The sequence below is a fragment of the Salmo salar genome, chromosome 19 (assembly GCF_965601325.2).
Source record: "Salmo salar chromosome 19, fSalSal1, whole genome shotgun sequence".
Lineage (NCBI taxonomy): Eukaryota > Metazoa > Chordata > Actinopteri > Salmoniformes > Salmonidae > Salmo > Salmo salar.
The window spans coordinates 59,398,686-59,417,063 of record NC_138309.1 but is presented as its reverse complement, the minus strand read 5'-3'; the positions used below and the strand labels follow the sequence as shown (position 1 = coordinate 59,417,063).

Sequence of the window (18,378 nt, the reverse complement as noted above, 5' to 3'; positions counted from 1 at the left end):
CTGTGGCACACTGTGGTGAGTGTTGGTGATTAAAGAGAATTATGCAGGCCTGAAAAAGCTTGGTCGGCATTTTGATCTGTTCTCTGCAACTTCCGCTCCAGATTTTGATCTGCAACCTCTGCTCCAGATCTCCAGGGGAAGAGGGGGAAGAGGAGAAGAGAGGATGAGGGGAGGAGGGGAGAAGGGAGGGGATAACAAGGTTATACCACTGCACACTACATCTAATTATTTGTTTAGGGAGGCAGAGGGAGGCTGGGTTTTGTAATCATGGAGGGCCTTCCTTCCTCTTTATTTCTTCCTTCCTTCCGTCCTTCCTTCCTGTCCCGGTGGAAGCCAAACCAAGACCAGGGCTGCATCTTTATGTTTTGCTATTGACAGCTGGGGTGGATGTGTTGAAACGGCAGAAGTTGTCTATGATGAGTATAACTACAGTAATGTCTCTATTATTGGGGAGAGGTCTGCAATGATAGGACAGATGTAAAACAAAATGACAGGGAGCGCAAACAAACCATTCATCAGTAACCTCTTGAAAATGAACAGTATCATTACGACCATCAGAGATTTTTGTGGTAACATACCGTTTGTGTGTTTGTATGTGTGTGATTCATCATAGATTCATAGTGTGTTTCTCTTCAAATAGGACATACTTGAGGATTTGGAGTGGACTAGAGTGTGTGACTTCCATTTATTTTGACACAAGTCAAGGCTGTGTCTGATGTACAATGCATGACTGACCTCAGAGTTCCTTATAGCCTTACTGTGTTTGTGAAGTGTCTCTATAGTGATGTGAGAACAGAACTACCTGTCACTCTTGGCCATGATTCATTGCAGACCCTCATGTTGGAAAAGATGCACAACTTCTCTACTGTCTTCTCTCTATATTTTATGTCATCTTACCCATCTGTGCCACCAGAACTATAGTATTATGGAGTGGGGTGGAATTCGTAGAAGTTTCTCCCAGACACTATTAGAGGGTCACATGTTCTCTTTCTTTTTTGTTAAAAATTATATTTAAAAAAAAAAGAAGGATTTTTTTATTTTTATTTAACAAACATAATAGATTAATTCATATAAATACAAATCTGTTTTCACATCAATACATGGGTTCGTTATTAGACTACTTAACATCATTTACATATTTCATAGTGTCCAGCTTTCTTCTTCTTTTTAATTACGTTTTGATTTGTTTCAAAATTAAGTTATATTATAGTCGTCATACGTCATCATGCATCTTGTCCTCCAAATCTTATTGTTCACAATGCATATTATTATCCACCTTAGATATTCAGTATTGTCGTCCATGTTAGTATCAAAAACACAAGCCTCCCCCTTTGCTTGAGGAACGATAGAGGAGCAATAGAGAACAGAAGAGGAAGGCCCACCCCCACACTTGTGCTATTTCATGAATTACCTGGACCACCTATTGAGATGCGACTTTTGTTAACCAAATCAGGTGAAACATGAGCTGAAAACTGGACTAGGACTTTATGGTTTGGATCTGTTTTATAGTTTTTTTATGGTCTCTGGTAGGGTAGGGTAATCATACCCTTGATCTATGGTTATGAGAAAACAATATTATAGTGGGAGGCAGTAAATGATGCAGGGTCGTTGTGTCTCCAAATTAACAGTCACTCCTAATGGAGCTGATTAAATTGATGAACTGCACTCTAATTGGACAGATCATCTCTGCGGTACATATCACGCCCTCATTAGGGAATGATGCCTCGTTAGCAAGTGATGACATGGGGAAAAAGAACTCTAGCGTAGGGGTTCTCAAACCTTTTGGGGTCGGGGACCCCTTTTATGATAGCAAATTTAACAGGGACCCCCTCATAATTAGAATACAACTCGAGTCAGGGGCGCAACTTTGGTTTTAGAAGTGGGGGGGACATAATTATTATTATTATATATATTTTTTTTTTATCCAGTTGGATAAACACTTCAAACAGCCTACCTGACCGCTCGAAGGCGTCCACATGGTCCTGAAGCACACTGCTGCCTTGTTTTGTATCACATTCCAGAAATAGCAAACAAGGAGTTTCAATATGACTTTGACAGTGCATGGCAGGACGAACCAAGTCTCAGGCCCTGAGGAGGAACATTTTAAAGGCCCGTCTCTTGGCATCGGAGAAAAAATGTTGCGGTTTTCAAGCTAATTTCCTGCAATTCTACACATTTTGTCATGGGGCAGAGAGTTTTTTTGTTGTTGCAGCTTTAAAGCTAATATCCTGCAATTCTACATATTTTGCCTTGAGGCAGACAAAACTTTACAGTTTTAAAATTTAAATTACAATGCATTTATGTTTGATGGAAAAATACACATTTGGGAATACAATAAGTATTGAGTTGAAACATTTGATAATTGGTGGAGTACTGCAGTGGATACCAATATCCCTGTGAGCCTCCCAGGCCCATGTTGCCCTTGGTTAAGAACCTAAATTGTAGATGAACGATATATAATGATATTACATTGTATTATTGTATTACACCCTTTAAACTTATTTCACGGATCCCTTGGCCAAAATACGTTTAATCTGTTGTTGTTAGTAATATTCAGTAAAAAGATGTAGTGCATACAGTATATCATTTTTGGGATATGACCTTGGACCCCCAGTCCACGGAGGTACTGCATGGGGGACCACGGCAAGATAAAAGTATATATATATATAATATATATATATATATATTATATGTGCATTACGACTTGGAGAACCCATGTTCTAGTGGACTCCCACTGTGACTTCTCTGACAATTTACAAGTCTGATGCATTGTGACAGGTTGGGGATGGGACAAGCCAGTGAGATGAACGAAAAGCTATCCAACATAATGAGGGAAGGATAATGTTCTGAGAAGAAATGCCACTGTCTCCATCAGTCTGTCAGTCAGGTCGTTAGTGTAAAAGAAAACGTGTTCTCAATGACATATCTGGTTAAATAAAAGCCACTCAGTCAGTCAGTTAGTGACAGTCCGTCAGCCAGTCAACTACTATGTGTCCCTTTTGTTATATAAAATCAGTGGACAAACTGCACTGCCAACCTTCCTAGTTATACAAGTGGAGTTGCTTTGAAGGGTTGTTGACGTGACTTCCTCAGATCGTACAGTTCCTGCTGTCCCCCCCCCCCCCATGACTCTACCCCAGCGAGATAAGAGGGAGAGAGAGACGAAGGGGAGGTGAGATGCTGTCTCCACTGTCAGAAAGGAAATTGACAGGGAATTCACTGACAGTGGTGAGATTGCTTTGGAAAGGATGTGAGGCATTTCATCTCTCTCTGTATTGCTTTCCTCTAGACTACTTTTCTCTAGGTTCTTTTGCTCATGCTTCCGGTGAACATTTCTATTCTCTCACACTCTCTCTCTCTTTATGTGTTTGTTTTCCTTATGAGCTGACCAATGGTGACTAATCAAATGAAAACCACTGCATTCTCCCAAAGGGTTAGTATGCGTGTACAACCAGCGAGTATAGATCTACAAACGATATAGTAGTTCCGCACTCAGAAAGTTGCTGCAAAGACCTTACTTAATTATTCATTTTTGTAAACTGATTTTCACTGCACAGGGGGGGAAAAGTGAAACGGTGAGTAACCTGTAGTCCTAACTGTCCTCTTCTCTCCTGTGTCTGTTTCCAGCTATGCAGCAGGTTCTGGACACTTTGAGTGACAGCACCAGCTCCACCATGGCCAATGACCTGGACCTCATCTTCCTCAAGGGCATCATGGAGAGCCCTGTGGTGAGAATATACCTTTCCCTACAGTCTACCTACTTTTCTATGGATCTGTTCCACTATGTCGGGCTTGTCGTTATAAGGCTATAGCTTTCTTGTTGAGTTCTAGTTGTCTTCATATGACTGTATTCTTTGCTTTACGTAGATGGAATTGCAATTCCTGAATCGTTTGTTTAGTCAACTTATCAGTCTGTTCTTGTCAAAAACTGTATGCACTGGACTCAAATTATGAGGCACAATGTTCACCAAAAAGCACAAAGAAGCTACTTTGTTGTGAGAGAAGAGATACCAAAACAAAAACTTGCCTTATCGACTTTTCTTTTTTAAATGACGACTGCTACTAGTTTTCCAACATATAATGGATCCATGTTCTTCGTTTGAGTTACATTTTGAGCTTTTCGGCTTCTGAAGAGACTGAGGTTGGAGGGAAGGAGGAGGGGAGGGATAAAGGGAGTTTGGAGTAGCAGACTGGCGATTTAGAGCAGCGCCCCACTGAGCTCCTGGTTCGGTCTTTTTTATTCCAAATTCAGCGCCCTTAAAAACATTTGAATTTTCCAAAAGCTACTCGAATGAAAAATCCACAATCAATAAACAAAATAATAAAACCTCAATTTAAGTTTAGAACCTTGAGAAGGAAATTAACAAATCAACATTGACATTAACATTGTAATTATTAAAATGACAGTATAGTCGTGATTGTTGCGTTATCTATTCAAATGCAGTTGAGGCCTAGGAACTGTCAGAAGCGCTGAGATTTTACAATCGTGGGGGATACTCTGTTCTTTGCCATGCTCTCAAAGAAAGAACAGACTCACAGGCTCACTAATGCTGTGTGTGTGGTCTTTCTCTCTCTCCGATTCAGAGCATTCAGACAGACAGAGTTTTCTGGAAGCGAGGAGATTAGAGCTCTTTGGGGAGCACTGCATCAAATGCATCCAGTTGCATCTCTCTCTCGCTCTCTCTCTCTGCTCTCCACTCCGCTTCTCTCAAGGCTGATTTATTTATTTTCTGGGGGAGATTTATTATCTGTGCGTGTGTGTCCCCCTTTTGTCTATCTATATATGGGAAGCTCCTAAAGGATTCATTCACAGATGCAAGCTGTACGAACACTGTCCTATGTTCAAGGACTTGAAACAGGCGTTTTGAACAGAGTGTACTGTTGCTTGCCATTGACCTCCACGCAGGTCTATTGTATTATTCTTCATGGTATAGAATATATGGAGCAGCTATGCCAAAAGCCATTCACAAAGCTACAGTGCATCATGATCAATTATCAACATGGCAGCTACTGCTTGGCTCCTTATGCTGGAGTCATCAGAACTATTGAAGCATTGAAATAGCTCATAAGATCACAAGCGCGCAATTGCTCTTGCTCTCGCTCACGTCTTGAGGTGGCCTATGTCTTTTGAACGAGACGACACAGACCTGGTCTGCTACACTATTAGAAAAAAAAGGGTGCTATCTAGAACCTAGAAAGGTTCCGCGGCTGTCCCCAATAGGAGAATCGTTTGAAGAACCCTTTTTGGTTTAAGGTAGAACACTTTTGGTTCGGTTCCATGTAGAACCCTTTCAACAGAGGGTTGTACATGGAACCCAAAGGGGTTCTACCTGGAACTTAAAAGGATTATCCTATGGGGACAACCGAAGAACCATTTTGGAAGAGTGTATGTATTCAGTACAGTCCTCTCGGTGTTTGTTTTGCCAATGCTCCCATATAATATTTCAAACGTGCATATCAAGTAGCTTACAAAGCCAGACAACAACAACAGAGACTAAAGGTAGCTACAGTATTCTCGTCAATTTAGGTGGTCTACAGAATTTATTTTAAACGGGACAAAGACTTAATATGCACATGCAGTCCTTTCGCTCTATTTGGATTCTTCAGCCTCCCATATTTTCAATGTGCCTGTGAAGTAGCTAACAATGCCAGACAACAGCAGAGACTAAAGGTAGCTATTCCAAGAGGGCTGAACCTTCTGGCTGTCTGTCTGTTTCCCCACCCCCTGATCTAAGCAGCAGTATTTGTGTTGTTCTGCTGTCCAAGGACCACTTTCTGACAGCTTGCTCCACCAGGTTGCCAGACCTTTGCCAAAGCACATTGAGTAAACCCAGTCTTCCTGCAGAAGAGTCCTACACAGTGTGTGTGTGAGTGGGAGGGTTTGTGTGGGTGTGTGTGTGTGTCTCTTTGAGTGTGTGTCTGTTTTTCTGTCTGTTTTTCTGTCTGTCTGTCTGTCTGTGTGTTTCTGCGTCCGAGCAAGTGTTTGTGTGTACTCATATCCTGTTCAACAGCAGGGGCGCGTTCCCTTCCGTCACGTAAACAAACAGCCATAGCTGCCAGACCAGACAACAGGCCCATGGGAGCATGTCTCTGTGGGATTGACTGTCTCTGTAAATCTACCCACAAAACAACATGGCTATTTGTGTCTGTTTGGGAGTAACGTAGCAGTGCGGTGGGATGTTAAATGATATCTGATATATCTTTATTGTCTATGCAGCAGCAGATCAACTGCTTTGTATTGATATCCTTATTTGAGTTGTTTTCTCAGTGTTCTTATTCATTTCTCCGGTGCTAATTTGGATCAGCATTGTAATTACGCTGTACTTGCCTCAACACTGTAACACTGCCTCAACACTGTAACACCGCCTCAACACTGTATCACCGCCTCAACACTGTAACACCGCCTCAACACTGTAACACCGCCTCAACACTGTATCACTGCCTCAACACTGTATCACTGCCTCAACACTGTAACACTGCCTCAACACTGTATCACCGCCTCAACACTGTAACACCGCCTCAACACTGTAACACCGCCTCAACACTGTAACACCGCCTCAACACTGTAACACTGCCTCAACACTGTAACACTGCCTCAACACTGTATCACTGCCTCAACACTGTATCACCGCCTCAACACTGTAACACTGCCTCAACACTGTAACACTGCCTCAACACTGTATCACTGCCTCAACACTGTATCACCGCCTCAACACTGTATCACCGCCTCAACACTGTAACACCGCCTCAACACTGTAACACCGCCTCAACACTGTATCACCGCCTCAACACTGTAACACTGCCTCAACACTGTAACACTGCCTCAACACTGTAACACCGCCTCAACACTGTAACACCGCCTCAACACTGTAACACCGCCTCAACACTGTAACACTGCCTCAACACTGTAACACCGCCTCAACACTGTAACACCGCCTCAACACTGTAACACTGCCTCAACACTGTAACACTGCCTCAACACTGTATCACTGCCTCAACACTGTATCACCGCCTCAACACTGTATCACCGCCTCAACACTGTAACACCGCCTCAACACTGTAACACCGCCTCAACACTGTATCACCGCCTCAACACTGTATCACTGCCTCAACACTGTTTCACTGCCTCAGCACTGTAACACCGCCTCAACACTGTAACACTGCCTCAACACTGTATCACTGCCTCAACACTGTTTCACTGCCTCAGCACTGTAACACCGCCTCAACACTGTAACACTGCCTCAACACTGTATCACTGCCTCAACACTGTATCACCGCCTCAACACTGTAACACCGCCTCAACACTGTAACACCGCCTCAACACTGTATCACCGCCTCAACACTGTATCACTGCCTCAACACTGTTTCACTGCCTCAGCACTGTAACACCGCCTCAACACTGTAACACTGCCTCAACACTGTATCACTGCCTCAACACTGTATCACCGCCTCAACACTGTAACACCGCCTCAACACTGTAACACCGCCTCAACACTGTATCACCGCCTCAACACTGTTTCACTGCCTCAGCACTGTAACACTGTAACACTGCCTCAACACTGTAACACTGCCTCAACACTGTAACACTGCCTCAACATTGTAACACTGCCTCAACATTGTAATTACACTGTATCTACTGTATAATGGTTGAAGCCAACATTAGTTTATATAAAGTGAAACCATTTAATTAAGCATTTCAAACTTCTAAATGAATTAGAGGGTTTTCTGTTAATGGGATTAATGGGAAATAAACACTTGGAGATTGAGGGGCAGGAGCACATTATGATTTAGTTCCTCTGGTGGGCCAGAGGCCAGTCGTGTTAAAAGGTGAAGACATGTCCAGTAAAGTAGGCCCAGTGCCCTCAGTGCGAAAGACGAAGTGAAATATTAATATAAACTAAAATATTGATGCTCCACAGCACAGGGAGAAAACCTACAGTGTATCTGACTGTTTTAAGGCAGACGCATATTTTTTTGGTGACGTCGTGACTCAAAGCGGTTTGTTGCTGCATGGGAGTTACACTGTGTTTCTTTAGAAGTTTTCTGTATTTTTACAGGACAGTGACTTTAGTGCTACAAAAGAACTGAGTCAATAGTAAATACTCTGTGACTATTTGTACGGCCTAAGTACGTCGTGAGATTTGCCATATATTTGCTCTAATTTGGTATTATTGGTCCTGTGTGGCTCAGTTGGTAGGAGCATGGCGCTAGGAATGCCACGGTCCTGGGTTTGAATACTAAAATGTATGCACTCACTGCACTGAAAGTTGCTTTGGATAAACATGTCTGCTAAATAGTACATATAAATAATTACTGCAATGGGCTAAAATGACCAACAAAGATGGCTAGTTATTAACAATAACTTTTTGACCTTCAGTTCCCGTCTCCCTGCTACCCGCAGGCCCATGAGAACCTGGAGGAGTCCAGGCTGGAGGCGGTGAGTGACAACAACATGGAGCTGGTGCAGGACATCCTGAAGGAGCTCACTCCCCTCACGCACAGGAGCAAGGCCGCAGACGAACTGGCATGCATACTGAAGGAGCCACACTTCCAGGTCTACACACTCAACGTTTTCGTTTATGCCTGCTATCATAGCTGATCTAGGATCATGCAATCTGTCCATGCAATCTTATTCATCATGATCTAAAAGGCTAAACTGATCCAAGATCAGCCCTCCAACTCTACGACTTCTACTCCATTCTCAAAGAAATCCCTTACTGAAGGGAAACCTAACTGATGTTGCTACCATGGATGCCATGCTACTTTGTTTAATGTATCCAATGCAGTCTTCTTAAGATCAGTTGTGAATATTACTGTCTTACTAGAGCAATTCTATCCTACAGTATGTGCCATGCAATCATCCACATCTTCATCCTCTGTCCCTATTGGTCCACAGTCTCTCATGGAAACCCATGATTCGGTGGCCTCCAAGACCTTTGAGACTCCTCCTCCCAGCCCCTGTTCCTTCATGGACGCTGCCTTCAACAACCAGCCTGTGCCTCCAGATGCAGTCAGGATGGTGGGCATCCGCAAGGTGTCTGGAGAGCACCTGGTAAGACTAAGTGAGGGACAAGAAATGCTGGACACCATGGCAGCCATTTTGAAATGGCTTTGGTTTACATGTGCAACTGTGTGTTGATTTGTGGTTCTTTATGAAACTGAAAAACAAAATGGTGGTCCTTGTTAAACCTTTGTCAGTACTTCTAGTCATGGTCATGGATGTTTTCCTCTTCTTTGACTCGGCTCAGGTAGATAAAAACCAATGGTAAAATGAAGTGCTACATCTTTGTCTTTGTAGGGTGTGACATTTCGGGTGGAGAGTGGAGAGCTGGTGATCGCCCGCATCCTTCATGGCGGGATGATCGACCAGCAGGGCCTCCTCTACGTGGGTGACATTATCAAGGAGGTGAATGCAAAAGAGGTGGGCAATGACCCCAAGGTGCTCCAGCAGATGCTGAAGGAGGCCAGTGGCAGTGTGGTGCTCAAGATCCTCCCCAGCTACCAGGAGCCTCATAACCCACGCCAGGTGAGTAGGGCCCTGACCCTTGATCCCTCGGTGACCCCATACATTGACCCATATGACCTCAGCAACAGCTGCCGAAATTCCTAGGGTCCTATGATTCATTCTAATTGGAACCCTAGCCCATATCCGTTTTTGGACTTCATTACATCTGAAAGCATTGGATAGGTGTATCCAATATGCCCCCAAAAAATCCACTTAGTCTGTCAGAGTACAGTTAGAGCTATTACCATATTTCTTATACCTATCAAATCTTTTCAGATCTATATGCAATTCAATAGGATTCGTTGCTGGGAAAGTTTAACAGAAAAGATTTTTGCATTCGTTTTCAAATATTTTTTTTATCATTTGTCATAGCGTTTTGCTCTCGCTTTAAAATTATTTGCTTACAAGTTTTGGGGTTTTGCTTTTGATGTCTTATTTTTGTTTACAATTCTATATATTATGCTTTCAATTATTTGGTTTTTGATTTCAACATCCATTATTTCACCCGTTCTGGAAAATATAATGTTTACGTTCTCAACTTTATTTTTCATGTTCACTATTTATTTTATTTTGAATTCAATACATATGGCGTGAAATTGACCCCATATAATCCTACTAAACTATTTTCTCTCATGAATAATGAATTAGCTACTGGAGTGAGTAGGATTTAGAGCAAACCAAAAACAACCTGGGGAAAAAAACTGATCTGTACAAGTAGATCTGTTCCAACTAGAAAGAAAATGTTTGGATGTATGATTTCCAGCCACATCCTCAGTATTTCAGCTGACAAAAATGCTGTATATAAGAGTGTTTAAGAGTTGCACACCATTTGCAAGAGTTTTAACTTTTGCAGTAAGTTATTCAAAATAGTGCATTGTTCCCCTTAGTATGCACCCTCAATGAATACACCCAAAACACATGACTGGTTACTATTAGTCCTTTTAAACAATCCCTTTCCAGTTAGAGGCACAGCCTTTGAATTTGTTGTTGGTATAGTGTCCTTAGCTCTGTGAGTGTTTAACCCTGGAGTCTAGCTAATGGTCACAGGGTCTCAAAGGAGCCAAAGAGTGTGATAGACTGAGTGTACTCAGCGACAGCATGGCCCAAATGAAAGCGAACAAGGAAAAGCTCGCAGGACTGGACACCTGTCTCAAATAACAGTAATTCATGTCATGCCAATAACCCACAGCTCTGTACTGTCTATCCCATTCCACTGACCAGCCAAGGCCCAATATGAGCTGGACAGAGGCCCTGGGCCAGACGCCCATTTGAAAGAGTGCCTTTGAATCGGCCCCTCATGGCTGACTGGATAACATCAGGTCTGGGCTATTCTTTTGAAATATTTTGGGGCGCATTTCAAAAGGTTTGGACAACAAATTTAATTTCTTCCTGACGACCAACGAGGGTTCATTTTGAAGTATTTTGATTGCCGGAGGCGACTTCAAGCTGTCCAAACAGAGAGCTGCTGCAGAATGTTATCTCTGAAAGGGAGAGAGATGACAGATTAGACGCTGTTGTCTGTATAGACATTTCCCTTGCATCGGAAAACTGCTCCATCATCACAGCACATTGCCAATAATGAGAAAAACTGTTTGTCAAAACACAATTCCATTCCATATAAGGATCTACGTGCAGGTGGGTGCTACAGTACATGTTGATAGTAGATGATAAATTCCCCTTAAGTGCAAAATAAATCCAGTCCATTAAAGAGATGTTCGACTCTGTGTTTTTCACAGTATCAACAATAACCACCTCTCTGTACTGTGTGCGGGTGTATGCTGAGGTGACCGAGCTAAGTAGACAACATATTTTACCCAGTGCCCTCTCTGACTCCTAGTGGCAGCATTGGAAATCACCGTAGATCATATCGTATGGTTGTCATGGCTACCCGTTATGGCTCTTCCTCCTTTCGGCTTTTCCATTTTTAGGCGAAGGTATTACAAGGGGTGGTGCTCTAGCTTTGTAATGTCTGGGAAAGTAAGAGGCGGATGAGCAAGGCCGTCTGATTTATATGGTCCTGACCAGATACTGTAGCTATTCAATAGGGACCATTGAGACCACACGCTGGTTGACCAGATTGTGTTTACATTAGAAAGGCATGTAAACTACAGTAGTTTAGCTATAATGTACTAAAGTGTTCAACTTTGCATTTTTTAATAAGCAGTATATTATATATTATGACACACATGATAAGAAGACACGCATTCTACACACTCGTACGCATGGATGTTGTATTGTAAATATGTGATAGTGGAGTAGTGGCCTGAGGGAACACACTAAATGTATTGGGTAGAGTGTCATGAAATGTAATGCCATGTCATATTTAGAACTGTATAGAACTGTCATAATGTTGCCGGACCCCAGGAAGAGTAGCTGCTGCCTTGGAAGCAGCGAATGGGGACCCTTAATAATTACAAACACCTCTAGTCAAGTGGCTGACCTGTTCACCGAGCTCCCTCTCCATCTTCCTCAGGCCTATGTGAAGTGTCACTTTGACTACGACCCGTCCCATGACAACCTGATCCCCTGTAAGGAGGCAGGCCTGGGCTTCAGCAGTGGAGACATCCTGCAGATCTTCAACCAGGAGGACCTCAACTGGTGGCAGGTCAGTCCCTTCTAATGGACAACCACTCTTAATTCGTTCACTTTATCCCGTTTATCCCGAATAGTTTTCAATGTGTTGTTGTTTAATGTGGTGATAGGACAGCTTTATGTATTTCTTTCCATCACAGGCATGTCACCTGGAGGGGGGCAGTGCAGGTCTCATCCCCAGCCAGCTCCTGGAGGAGAAGAGGAAGGCTTTTGTCAAGAGAGATCTGGAGCTGGTTACAACAGGTGCTGTATATTATATATGCATCCTTCCTTATACCGTATTATAACCCATAAGGGCTGGAGGACACAAAGTAGCTCGACATATTCTACACGCTAAAGATAACGCTGTGAATTCACAAGTTGAACACGTTTTTCTCCTCGACATTTGTCATGGAAATTACACAAGACAATTAAAAACTCAAACGGGATAGGGTGTGGTGATGCTTTATTATTGTCTGAATGCGCAACAATATGGTCCACAACAACAACAAAAACACAAAGCATAAATGGAGACAAAATAAAGATTTGTTGCTCTGGGTGTCTTGTGTGTGCACTGTGCGCGTGTACGCTTTAGCCGCCTGCTTGTCCCCCAGTCAACCTTCAAGACGGTTGTTTCATCAGTGAAGAGGGACTAGCAATAAGCAGCAGGCTTAGAGAAGAATGACTCAGACAGGCGGGCTGATTCAATCTGTTCCTCGTTAAGCTCATTCTAAACAGAGGGGTCAGGTCACAGTCATACTGTAGTGTCCTCTGTCTGTCTGTAGCACACTAGTACATGTGGTGGGTGGTGAGTCAGCCTGCAGCCTTGCCTGCAGCTGCTTCCCTTCACTTCATGTGTGGCTCAGTTGGTAGCGTGTGGTGCTTGCAACGCCAGGTTTGTGGGTTCAATTCCCACGGGGGACCAGTATAAAAAAGTATGCAAATGTATGCAAGGCACTGTGGATAAGAGAATCTACTTAAATGTAACTTCAGTTGGAGGAAGTGCCAGTCTGCTAAGACTGCTCTTGGGCCTGATGTAGACACATATGGGACACTTGTGGGGGGTATTCATGCGGAAAATAATTATATAGAAAATGCCCATCCCAAGCTACTTGTATTGAATGTATGAATCAAACACACAACAGTGGCGTTGCCATGGTGCTACCGACTGAGCCATTGGAACCAGCATGCAGTATATGATTATGATTTGAATGTGATCTAGACATATTTAAAACGCAGAAGTGATCATTGTCAAAGGGCCAGTTTTTGTAATGCATCATCAACATATTGATCCACTGTGTTGATGTCAAAGTCGTATTTCTTTTCATAAAACAAAGAGACACACATCAAAAGGTTATGTCACGCCCATTGTTGTCCCTGCTTCAAACATACGTCCTCAAAGCCCACCTGCCGGCCATACAGAGACGACTGGGCAGTAACAGTGATTCCCAGTTGTACTGTTGTAATAAAATGGAGTGCCATCCTTACTGTAATGCAGAGGCATACTACCCTCTGGTGGTACATGCTACCTATTCCACCCTCAGCAGACTTGATTTACGATTCAGAACAGCAACACTTGTAAAAGGCAACAGACCCTGACTGGCAGGCGCTCTTCATTAAATTGATAAAGATTCAACTGAAGTGGGTTGAGAAGTACTGAATGAAGATCGAACATTTTGTGTGTTGCTTTTCACAGGTCCTCTTTGTTCTGGAATGGGCGGGAAGAAGAAAAAAAAGATGATGTATCTAACGACCAAAAATGCAGGTACGTTTTTTGTACCAACATGACCATTTGTAAACGTAACAATGTTTGAAACTGCTGCGAATGTAGTCTTTACTTGTTGTAAACATTATTAGACAAAAGTGTAAACTGTTGTCAATGCAGTATGCTAGATTGTGTAGGTGCAGCATTCATTGGATTAGGTAAAGTAATACCGTTAGTAAAGCACATATCTGATATGAATATGCTGACTGTTCAGAGTTTGATCGGCACGAGTTGAGGATCTACGAGGAGGTGGCCAAGGTTTCCCCGTTCCGTCGGAAGACGTTGGTTCTGATTGGAGCACAGGGAGTGGGCCGCCGTAGTCTGAAGAACAAACTGTTGGTGTCAGACCCCCTGCGCTATGGGACCACCATCCCCTGTGAGTAGTATTAACATTCAACACTGACAGAGCTACTGACACTTTGATGTACTCTGGTATTTTGTAATCAATGCCATATTAGAAAAGTATACAAAAAACATAAACAATTTACAAATACAAATACGGTATACACATTTGTATGAGTTACAAAGACTACATTTTGTGATTCCGTGTGCGTTGTTCAGCACTGTATTTGTCAGTTGCTATACCTTAATGTACATAACCAAACAACAACCATCAATCTGTATTTATCACCAGCAGTGGTGTAAAGTACTTAAGTAAAAATACTTTAAAGTACTACTTAAGTATTTTTGGGGGTTATCTGTACTTTACTTTACTATTTATATTTTTGACAACTTTTACTTTTACTTCACTACATTCCTAAAGAAAAGAATGTACTTTTTACTCCATACATTTTCCCTGACACCCAAAAGTACTCTTAACATTTTGAATGCTTAGCAGGACAGAAAATTGTCAAGAGAACATTCCTGGTCATCCCTACAGCCTCTGATCTGTCAGACTCACTAAACACAAATGCTTTTTTTGTAAATTATGTCTGTGTGTTGTAAACAATAGTGTACCCCTGGCTATCTGTCAATTTGCTTAATATAAGGATTTTTTTTGTTATTCGTACTTTTACTTTGGTAATTAAGTATATTTTGGCAATTACATTTACTTTTGATACTTAAGTATATGTAAACCAAATACTTCAAGGCTTTAACTCAAGTAGAATTGTACTGGGTGACTCACTTTAACTTTTTCTATTAAGGTATCTTTACTTTTACTCAAGTATGAAAATTGGGTATTTTTTCCACCACTGATCAACAGTTACCTCGAGGAAACCCAAGGTGGATGAGAAGGATGGACAGATGTACTCGTTCATGACTCGCAGTGAGATGGATTCGGACATTAAGAACGGGCGCTTCCTGGAGCATGGCGAGTACGACGGGAACCTCTATGGCACCAAGATCAACTCCATCCACGAGGTGGTGGACTCTGGCAAGATCTGCATCCTGGATGTCAACCCACAGGTAGACTATAGCATCTGGGCATCTTTATTCATTCAGATATTATCCTCTATACATTTTTGGGGGTATCAAGGTCCAGGGAAGAGGTTGATCTTGACCTTTTTTTCATTTAAAGGAGAACTGAATTCTGTCCCCCATTCATATTGTATTGTTTTATTTTTAGATTGTTGGCTACATTACCACTATGCCAAACTTCGGCACATAGTAAAGCAATAGGGTTATCATATAATGTTGTTATTGTTTAACCAAAGAAGGAGTTTGAATTACAGAGATGAAACAGAAGGAGTGGATTCCTTTAATGAGACACATTTTCAAGTGATTCATGGCCAATTTGATTAGCTCGTTACGTCATTAGCGGCTAATAATAATATATTGTTACAGCTACTTTTATTCCACGCTACAGGCACTTAAGGTACTGCGGACGTCAGAGTTCCTTCCCTACGTGGTGTTTATTGAGGCTCCAGATTACGAGGTCCTCAAAGCCATGAATAAGTCTGCCAAAGAAGCCGGAGTCATGACCAAACAGTTAACGGTGAGTCCCAGACAGACTGGATAGTTGTATCACAGCTACATCATTGGTCCTGTTACTGTTAGCAGACATTGTTGTTAGACACATGGTAAAATGTAGGACTGGTATGTTCAAAATGCATTAACCCTAGCAATTCATCGTCTTTAATATGCCCATTCACGGAAATTCATTTCTGACCGTGTACAACAAATCTCAGTGTTTACGTCATCCCTTATTACCTTCTCGGTCATGCCATGGGATCAGTTTGACCTTTTAGACCACAATGAATAAGATTGTAATGGACAGGGAGGATCTGATCCTAGATCCGCACGTCTACTCTGAGATGCTTTTTGAATGGGCCCAATTGTTCATACACAAACAGGTCATAGTTGTCCATGATAACCACTATCATCACCCTGTTGTTCCTCCCATGCAGGACTCAGAGCTGAAGAGGACAGTGGATGAGAGCGAAAGGATCCAGCGGGCCTACGGGCATTACTTTGACCTGAACATCATCAACGACAGCCTGGAGGGGGCCTTCTGCGGCCTGAAGATGGCGCTGGAGAGACTAGGCGCAGAGCAGCAGTGGGTTCCTGTCAGCTGGGTCTTCTAAAGGCCGGTCAGAGGTCAGAGCTAGAGGTCAGGATGTCATCATGAGGAGGTCAGAAGAGGCGTCAAAGGCCTGAGGAGTTGGTACAGGCCGCAGGTAGAGAGGGACCAATCAGGAGAGAGTAAATTGTAAAGGGATGGAGCTTCCCTCCACAGCTTGTGACGCTATTGGTTGGAGGTCTGTTGTAAGGGGCCAATCCCGATGTTCCAGTGCAAGGGGTCTGCCTCGTGGTAGACTTTTGCACAAATTATATACTCCGCAGACATGATGTCAAACTGCAATTTTTGTAAAAAAAATATGTAAAAAATAAACAAATAACCAAATATATATTGGTATTTGTTGAGGAGGCTTTAGAGGGGATTTGAGCTACAGTGCGTAGCGTGTGAGTGATACGAGTGACAGTATATTATATATGTTGAAGTAGGCTTATATATTTTGCAAATACTGTGCTGGCGGTCTTGGAGTATAATGGATATTGTTATACTACCAGGAGTTCCCTGAAAATGTTTAGCCTTCCCAAATCTTACAAAAACTATGTAGTGCAATGTTTACATTGAATGTTTCGTTTCGTGGCCGATTTAGAATACAAAGGTACCAACTGTCACACTATTCTTTATATAAACTTCGGTGTATTTTGTCATATGAGTGTACGATTGTAAATATTTGACAGTTGTCCTGATGTTACTGTACTTATTCTTATTTATGTTTTCTTTGTTGAAAAAAAATATAGCACAGCAATACATGATCTGAGACGAATACACAAATTCACGCATGAAGCATACGAACTCACACAAAGACATACACACAGCAATCAACAATGCATACACGTCAATACGCTCTATTTTCTCACTCTGAGAATTTAATATTTTAATGTCATCTTAAATTTCTTTGTTCTTTGTTACCATGTTTTAAAAAAAATCAAATGTGTGTTTTTTTTAATTAGTTTAATGTGCGAGATGTTGGAAATATTCAGTTGGTGATCTTTTTAGCACAGCTGTGACCACAATCGCTAAGTGTGAATTTAGGCCCCTAAGAAATGTTTTAGATGATTGAAACTATGTTTAATTGAAACTGTGTAATTGTTTGATTGCTCTGCACACTTGTTCGTTTTACTTCATGTGGACTATAGTGTCTGTCACTTATAGTGTCTGACTCTCTGAGTAGAACATTTGTTTTGATGGACATATATAGTTTATTTTCAATGTTGATTATATATATATATATATATATATATATATATATATAGTTTATTTTCAATGTTGATTTTATATATATATATATATATATATATATATATATATATACACCAGTCAAAAGTTTGGACACACCTACTCATTCCAAGGTTTTCCTTTATTTTTACTATTTTCTACATTGTATAATTATTTTCTACATCAAAATTATGAAATAGTTTATTCAAAGTGGCTACTTTGAAGAACCTAAAATATATTTGGATTTGTTTAACGCTTTTTTGGTTACTATATGTTTCCATATGTGTTATTTTATAGTTTTGTTGTCTTCACTATTATTCTACAATGTAGAAAATAGTATGAATAAAGAAAAACCCTTGAATGAGTAGGTGTCCAAACTTTTGACTGGAACTGTATATATAAAAAATAAGTGGCTTCCAACATGCTTACTTTGCCTTAACATGGTACAGAGGCCAAGGATATACTGTACACTAGTTATAGGTTGAAATGTTATCTATTTTTCACATGCTACAGCATGATTACTGTATGTTATCCCTTTCCCTATGATTAAAAAAAAAGTATGTATAATTCCAGTGATTTTATCTCAGAATTTCGTAAATATTGTACTGTAACCAAGGTTATATATAAAGAAAGCTTTAGTGCTCTGGGTTACTATACTACTGTGCTGAGGTAGTGGGGCAGCTACACAAGATTGTAATTCTGATGTTCATAGAAAAATATTAAAGATGAAATATCTTGTAGAACATTGCCTCGTCCTCATGGCTTAAGGTAGATTTTATTCTAAATGTACTTCCTTGTGTTACGAAT

The 18,378-nt window shown here is 41.5% G+C and overlaps 1 protein-coding gene and 1 long non-coding RNA gene across 5 annotated transcripts in view; one reads left to right on the top strand and one right to left on the bottom strand.

The window, feature by feature from the left end:
• The window catches only part of mpp2b (MAGUK p55 scaffold protein 2b), a 43,567-nt gene extending 25,429 nt beyond the window's left edge, over nt 1-18,138 (top strand). The window contains exons 1-12 of one of the 4 annotated variants that reach the window (XM_045702511.2): nt 3,211-3,433; nt 3,628-3,728; nt 8,402-8,554; nt 8,897-9,052; nt 9,299-9,526; nt 11,979-12,110; nt 12,238-12,340; nt 13,773-13,841; nt 14,056-14,217; nt 15,046-15,248; nt 15,649-15,777; nt 16,190-18,138. In XM_045702511.2, coding sequence (XP_045558467.1) covers nt 3,630-3,728; nt 8,402-8,554; nt 8,897-9,052; nt 9,299-9,526; nt 11,979-12,110; nt 12,238-12,340; nt 13,773-13,841; nt 14,056-14,217; nt 15,046-15,248; nt 15,649-15,777; nt 16,190-16,366 — 1,611 coding nt within the window. In that variant the 5' untranslated portion in view covers nt 3,211-3,433; nt 3,628-3,629 and the 3' untranslated portion in view covers nt 16,367-18,138. Of the gene's footprint in view, nt 1-3,210; nt 3,434-3,627; nt 3,729-8,377; nt 8,555-8,896; nt 9,053-9,298; nt 9,527-11,978; nt 12,111-12,237; nt 12,341-13,772; nt 13,842-14,055; nt 14,218-15,045; nt 15,249-15,648; nt 15,778-16,189 lie in introns of those variants that run through there. The other 3 variants (XM_014159014.3, XM_045702509.2, XM_014159011.3) reach the window with 3 other exon arrangements.
• Nucleotides 10,429-12,194, bottom strand: LOC145862310 (uncharacterized). Its single transcript, XR_014381651.1, has 2 exons — nt 11,946-12,194; nt 10,429-10,986 (listed from the first exon to the last, which is right to left on the bottom strand). It is a non-coding gene; the product is annotated as an uncharacterized LOC145862310 (long non-coding RNA).
• Nucleotides 18,139-18,378: the final 240 nt, after the last annotated feature.